The sequence below is a fragment of the Cucurbita pepo genome, unplaced genomic scaffold (genome assembly GCF_002806865.2).
Source record: "Cucurbita pepo subsp. pepo cultivar mu-cu-16 unplaced genomic scaffold, ASM280686v2 Cp4.1_scaffold001436, whole genome shotgun sequence".
Taxonomy (NCBI): Eukaryota; Viridiplantae; Streptophyta; class Magnoliopsida; order Cucurbitales; family Cucurbitaceae; genus Cucurbita; species Cucurbita pepo.
Genome location: NW_019647601.1, coordinates 1 through 7203, shown reverse-complemented (window position 1 = coordinate 7203; position 7203 = coordinate 1). Strand labels below are relative to the sequence as shown.

The window sequence follows — 7203 nt, the reverse complement described above, 5'->3', positions numbered from 1 at the left end:
TTTTTGTAGCTTTTGTTTAAGTATATATGTTTTTACTTTATAGTTCTTTTCATCTACAGTTCATACTCGTAATGTTTCCAGTTTTGATTCTCTGCAACTATTTTCTGGAAATGATGCTGATGAATTTATCTCCATCTTAGAGCGCATCACTTCGTCAAAAGTTCTAATTACAACTTCTCGTTTTGATTCTACCGTAGGATTATTAGTACTAGTTTATGGAAACTGACCTAAAGCATTCATACTTGGTTAGACTTGATACCTTATGTAGTTATACTTAGATCTGCTGCCTGTATGTGACTTACTGTTAGCAGATTGGACCTGCTTGTTGCTTTCAGTGATACCTAATGTACATTACTACAACAGAGAAACTAACGATTTGATTCGAAGAAGTTTAGTGTAACGGCCTACTAGCAGATATTGTCCTCTTTCGGCTTTCCCTTTCGGCCTTCTCCTCAAGGTTTTTAGAACGCGTCTGCTTGTAGATATTGTCTACTAGTCTGCTTGTAGATATTGTCTACTATCGATGTGAGATCTCACAATCCACCCCCTTCAGGCCCTAGTGTACTTGATGACACACCGCTTGACGTCCACCCCCTTTGGGACTCAACGTTCTCGTTGGCACACCGCTTGGTGTCCACTCCCTTCGTGGCTCAGCGTCCTCTCTGGCACATTGCTTGGTGTCTGGCTTTGATACCATTTGTAACGGCCCAAACCCACTGCTAGTAGATATTGTCCTCCTTGGGCTTTCCCTTTTGGGTTGCCACTAAGGTTTTTAAAAGTGCCTGCTAGGAAGAAGTTTCCACACCCTTATAAAGAATGTTTCGTTCCCTTCTCCGACCAATGTGGGATCTCACAATCCACCCCCTTCGGGGCCCAATGTTATCGATGACACACTGCCTAGTGTCCACCTCCTTAGAGGCTCAGCATCCTCGTTGGCGCACCACCTGGTGTCCACCCCCTTCGTGGCTCAGTGTCCTCGCTGGCACACCGCTCAGTGTCTGGCTCTGATACCATTTGTAACGGCTCAAGCCTACCGCTAGCAGATATTGTCCTCCTTAGGCTTTCCCTTTCGAGTTTCCCCTCAAGGTTTTTAAAACGCGTATGCTAGGGAGAAGTTTCCACACCCTTATAAAGAATGTTTCATTCCTCACTTGGAGACAAAAATCTTGTTGCTGTTGTTTAGTAGCAGGATGTTACTCTAATTTATAGAGACTAAAATCTTTATGGGTTGGGATAATAACCGAATAATACTCGAATTACTCACTTTGATTATGTTCGTTCCTTTCATCTCGAAGTAGGTTCAGATTGTCCCGTGCATTATAGGGACTAAATTTGTAATTTAACCCCAAAACTCCAAAACTTATTATCTACAAAGGAAAGCAAGGAAGAAATTGGTTTTGCTTACCTTCTCTGGAAGTTCAAATTTCCAATACAAAATCCAAAAAGAAAAGCAAAAAGAAGAGGGAAGAGAATGAGAATGAATCCCACAAGGGGAAGTTGACTGTGGTGAAAGCCAAAGTAATCTCTTAAGAAAGCTGATACTGTTGTCTTTTCTTGAAACCCCATCAGTGTCTTGTCTATATCTCCATATTGTGATGTTAGTAAGCTATTCAAAGTCCATGATGTTGGGCTCATGTAATACAACCATGTCCACCACTTTGGGATTTGCTGCATAAAAACAGAGAAACTTTTATTTACTGAAAAACCGAGCTCAAAAAACCGAGCTTTCATGGAGATGATAGAAAAGGAAGCTAGATCCTAACTAATGCTCGTTATATAACAGCTCAAGCCCACCACTAGCAAATATTGTCCTCTTTGGGCTTTCCCTTTCAGGCTTCCATTCAAAGTTTTTAAAACGCGTCTCCTAGGGAGAGGTTTCCACATCCTTATAAAGAATGTTTCGTTCCTCTCTCCAATCGATGTGGGATCTCACAATCCACCCCATTCGGGGCCCAACGTCCTCGCTGGTACTCCTCCTCTCCAATCGATGTGAGATCTCACATGTTATCTCTATGAATAACCTTACTAACCATTTCATTTCGGTCGTTACTTCTTCAACCTTTTCCTTTTTATTCATCATGTCCAACCCGCTAAGATGCTTGTTGGACCATATCGAACACTTATTAGCGTAGTGGATATGTTTTACACTAGTTGTGAGACACGTATCAAACACTTGTTAAGTATGCTAAACAGACACATGATAATATAGTCTTTGTTGTGTCCGAGGCAAAATAAAGAGCATCAAGGAGGAGCCATGGCTTACCGGATGGGGAATAAGAAAGCCAGAAAAGAGATTGAACATAGTGTAGAAGGCAGACGACAAGATGTTAGCAATTTGGAAGTTTGGTGTGATGGAGACAAGCAGCATCCCAAGATAGTTGAAGTAGAGAAGTGCACATAATATTGAGTAGAAACACCAAAACACTTTGGATGCTGAGCCATAGAATCCAATCATGGGGTAAGTGACAATAACATAGGTAGCTGCTTGTACTAACAAGTAAGGAACCTCCACAAGCACCTGCAAAGTTAGACAAAGTTTTGAAATTTGATAANTTAGTTTCAATGCCTACTTGAGGTCTTTTATTTGTAATTACGAGTTTGAACTTATTCTTTTGAATTATAGGCATTTTCTACAGTTAAGTTCAAACTCCTTTTGTTCGATGTGTCCTTGTGTACTTATTTTTTCAATAAAAGCACAGTTTCGTAAATAATAGTAGTAGTAATACATACATACATATATATAAAATAGTTTGTACAGAAAAGGACTGCACATGATGAGGCATGCATCATTTTTTTTTTTTTACGACAAACAGATATTTTATTGATACGACGAGACATACAAAAAGGGGGAATACCCAAGCAACTGAGGACTACAAAACGCCCGCCAGTTCATCAGGAGATCCTTCTATAATTTGTAAAAGGACGGTAGAAACATTTACACCAACCAAGAGCACTAACAACATTCTAAAAAGATTTCAAAGGGGCGAAACTTGTTGAAGATTCTATTCTTCCTTCACCAAAGAGCCCGCAGAAAAGCTCTGATCCAGGATTACTTTCTCCTTTTTGAAAGGATGGCCAGCCAGGGAAGCATGGAGGAGAATATTGACTTTTTCATGGATGGCAGTCTGCCAGCCAAAGGAAGCATGGACCTTAAGCCAGAATTTGTTCCATTACAGAATTGAAGAGGTCCTCCTGGGATTCAGAGTTTTTCAAACACATAACGAAGCAACATGGAGAGATGGCCAAATTGGGAAGCCTCTTCTGCATAATATTTTGGATAATGTCTCTCCCCCCAAAAAATAGTTGGGGGCATATTACGTAGATACATGCAACATTTTTTTGGGGGGCACAAAACAGAAAAAGGAAAAACACCCTTTAATTCATATAGTTTTGAGATTGTTGTGGTCACGACCTTGCTCGAAGAGGATCTGTTCAACAGGTTGTACAATTGTGTCCTCAAGTTCTAAAGATTGCTTTCTGTCTGCCCACTATAGTTCCCAAACGGACATTTTAAACCCTACAATAAACAGTTGCTTTGTCTTGGAGCACTTTGACTATTAGTTGACTATATATAAAGTGGACTGGGTGTATAATCTGACATGGAAATATTAATATTATTTATATACGCACAGCTTATATCCCACCCTCCTTGCTCTCCTCTCTCTTTATATATCACCCTTTTCTCACCCTACGCAACTTCTCTTTCTCTCTATTTAATACCACCGGCTTCTCTCTCTTTTTGAGAGTTCTTCTCTATCTCTCCTCTCTATTCAATATCACCCGTTTCTCTCTTGGAAACTTCTCTCCCTCCCTCATTTCTCCCCCACATGATTTCTCTCTTATTTACCCATTTTGGTAGCTTGGAGCAAGATGAACCTACCCGTTCTCTCATGAAGTTTGGCATTGGCAACCTTCTCAACAAGATTTCCCTCCTGCAAAGTAGGCGGCTTTGGAGACTTGCTATGAAAAGATGCCATTTTGGAGAAGTGCGGTGGCTGCTAAATGTGGAATCCTCGAGGTGAGGGTAATTAATGATCCTCTAAAATACCACCAGGGGATTGTGAAGGGACATTCTCAAACTAAATTATTTCATGGCTTCAAGAGTCACATCATTTAGGAATAGTTGCAATACCAAATTTTAGGAAGACCAGTTGAAGGGTAATGGTTCTCTCTCAAATATTTTCACTTGACTTTATGTCCAAAATCGAGAAAACAACCATGTCTAAAACTCCTCAAATACTAATAATACTTAATAATAACTGACCTATGAGAATGCTTTTCAACCCCCTGGGGATCTTAGTAATATGAGAATGAAGAATTCAATCCTTTGTTTTTCTAATTCATGATTTTTTTGGCTCTTACAAACCCAAAAGTATAGGCATATACGAGTGTGCTGACCCGTTAGCACGCATCATGGGTCCCTCGACATAGGACCAAAGAACCACATTCAAGACTATATGTACATCAACTCCACCTTATAGACACTTTCGTTGAGATAGTCAAACTTATGGCATGATCTTTAACCCTTCCATACTTTTCTATTACACTACTTCATTTGAAACCCCATGAACTCGTTAAGAAATAAATACATATAACCACATTTAACCAACCTAATACTGGGAAGAAATTGATGCATGGCTTCATAAAAAAATTCCCCTGTTCTAATCCTGAAAATTAATATGAAAGCAAATGCATAATAACATTACTTTAAAGAAAATACCCACTATCTGGTCCACCGAGCTGTGTGATGGCGTCGACAAATCGGTCATGAAGATCTGATGTCCATCGCAAGCGTTGTTTTCCGCCTCCTCCAGGTGGCATTGAACTTTTGGCTGAAGATCCACCAAGAACCGCAACACTCGCACCTTGTTCAGCACCTTGAGATTTGTGTGGCACTAAGCTCGCAGTTGAAAATTTCTTAGCATGATACATGATGAGGACAGATACAGCTTGGAGAACCTTTCTGCGAAAAATTACATTATATTTCAGCAACTTCATAGAGGAAAAAAAAAACAAGATGGGATTTTAACAAGGCAGCTGATCAACACTCCAAGAACTAATCAAGTAGAACCCATCTCTAAAATTCAGGACAAAGTTATTATTCTATGTATGTTAAGACATAACACGTAATTGAATTTTAAGTCACAAATAACGCTCCAAATCGTATAGCAACAAAAATTGGGAATATATGATCCATGCACTTAAAAAACCGTTTTTCAGCTTCCATGGAATAACATATCATTGAAGTAAACAATACTACGTAAGCAAAAAATACAAGTTCCAGATAATCCGAGCATAATTAAGAATCAAAAATTAAAGCCAGCTACAAAAGAACCTACAAAGTTAAATAACTAGGCTTCACCTGGAAGGGACTCAGAAGGCCGATGACGGAGGATGAATTAACTTCAGAATCGTCATCTCGGAAATCAACAAAATCTCCAAAATTTAGAGGCAAGAGAAACGCAGTTGATAGTGAATTTCAGAGGTCTCGGAAGTGATCAAATGGTTGGAGTAGAAGTGTGGGACGGCGGCGGCGACGGTGGTTGCGGGACACTGCGGCGGATATGCAGTCTCCGATGGATCAAAATGGAATTGGAATTTGTCTGTTCTAGGGTTTCAGAAAGGAAGAGAAGAGCGTATAAAAATTCTGATTTCGGCAAGATGGTTCGTCAGAACCAGACGAACATTTTTCTCTCTCTTCTTCTTTTCTTGTTTTTGTTTGTTTTTTAATTTCTTTTTTTTTTTATTTAATTAAATACGAAAACAATAAATAAATAAGAGACGGAGTTTTAGTTGTGCAGCGGATAGATCGCGTGCAGAGGACGGCGATATTTATACGATCTTTCGGGTCACCGCGTCGGCCCACCACGTAACCCGACCCGACTATATAAATGTCCTCTCTCTCCCCCAAATTACAAATTTAGCTACTAAATTTTTAACTAATTAAATAAAAATCTTGTTAATTCGCACAAACATTATTAAATCTTAGTTTGAGTTTATGGTCGAGATATCCCGCCCATCGGACTTAAAGGTGCTAAAACATGGGGAACGAACGAACGGGATTAGATACCCTAGTAGTCCATTTCCCGCTCATCAGGCTTTTATGGGAAAAATTCCACTTACTATTTCTCTTAATATCCTCTCTTTGTCACATAGTGAGAGTGTACAGAAGATCTCATAGGCTCGTTCCAATAGATTGCTATACCTTACCTTTTGATCTGACTCAACTCTAATAGTCACTAGACTTACTACAGTAGTCCGTTCGACTGTTCAATAAACTTCAAGTTTGGACATAACTTAACTATAATAGTCACTCAGCTCACTGTAGTTGTCCGTTCAGATGCTCGATAAACCTCAAGTTTAGACTCAACTCGACTCTATAGTCACTAGACTCATTATAGTAATTCGTTCAGTTGCTTCTCGACAAACCTCAAGTTTGTTGCTATGTATTTAGGTTAACTTTTTTTTTGTAAAATTTTATTAACAAAAATTTAAAACTCAAGTTTTTTTAAAAAAAAAAAAAATTAATTTAAGAGTGTGAATTATATTTTTTTAAAATTTAAAAATATTTCTTTATTGAAGCTTTTATACGAGATAAATTTAATTATTTTGATTTATTGATTAAGTTGGCATTTTTCGTGATAGTTAAGTTATTGGTTATATAAAGTTGGTCGAGAAATTGGTCTAAAAAAAGTTAAATAAAAATAAATGTTATAGTTTCAAAATTATTATTTTTGGTTTAGTTTTTAAAGTCTTTGATTTAACTTAGAAATTGAAAATTTAAGATAAATTTCAAATTTCTGTCTTGATCTTCAAAATTATAAATTGTTTATTGATTATTTAAAAATCATCAGTTTCTATCGTTAAATTGAAAATATCGTCGAAATAATAAATTATGTTATTTAAATAATTAATTAACCTTTCAACGTGGCTATTAGCTCAGTTGGTTAGAGCGTCGTGCTAATAACGCGAAGGTCGCAGGTTCGAAACCTGCATGGGCCATTATCGTTTTCTTATATTTATTTTATTTTATTTTTCGATTCTCAGATATTCGGACTCTCTCTTACATTTTTATTCCTTCTTTAGCCTCCTCCTATCAAGATTCGACGCACCATTGATATCACCAGGGAGGTTGATGAGACTGTTTGCAAACCTAATGACGAAGAGGTACTTCTTCCTCCTCATCTTCTTCTTCATCTTAAT

The 7203-nt window shown here is 38.0% G+C and overlaps 2 protein-coding genes and 1 non-coding gene across 3 annotated transcripts; 1 reads left to right on the top strand and 2 right to left on the bottom strand.

The window, feature by feature from the left end:
• Positions 1 to 1109: 1109 nt before the first annotated feature.
• LOC111786320 (pleiotropic drug resistance protein 3-like) lies at positions 1110 to 2531 on the bottom strand. The gene is made up of 2 exons (XM_023666628.1): positions 2264 to 2531; positions 1110 to 1668 (listed from the first exon to the last, which is right to left on the bottom strand). Exons 1-2 carry the CDS (start codon positions 2453 to 2455, stop codon positions 1402 to 1404), a joined length of 459 nt encoding a protein of 152 aa, XP_023522396.1. The 5' UTR covers positions 2456 to 2531; the 3' UTR covers positions 1110 to 1401.
• A 2193-nt stretch (positions 2532 to 4724) lies between these two features.
• LOC111786319 (myb family transcription factor PHL7-like) lies at positions 4725 to 5752 on the bottom strand (the record flags this gene model as incomplete). The annotated part of the gene is given in 2 exon segments (XM_023666627.1): positions 4725 to 4963; positions 5363 to 5752. A coding segment is annotated over 1 exon segment (208 nt), but the record flags the coding sequence as incomplete, so codon positions are not given.
• A 1177-nt stretch (positions 5753 to 6929) lies between these two features.
• TRNAI-AAU lies at positions 6930 to 7002 on the top strand. Its single transcript has one exon. It is a non-coding gene; the product is annotated as a tRNA-Ile (tRNA).
• The last annotated feature ends 201 nt before the right edge of the window (positions 7003 to 7203 follow it).

What these genes read in the sequence shown, in the direction of transcription:
- LOC111786320 (XM_023666628.1), bottom strand. Translation starts at nt 2,455, where the DNA reads ATGATTGGATTCTATGGCTCAGCATCCAAAGTGTTTTGGTGTTTCTAC. An exon ending in GCTTTCTTATTCCCCATCCG is followed by an intron (nt 1,669 to 2,263) that starts GTAAGCCATGGC and finishes GTTTTTATGCAG; the next exon opens with CAAATCCCAAAGTGGTGGAC.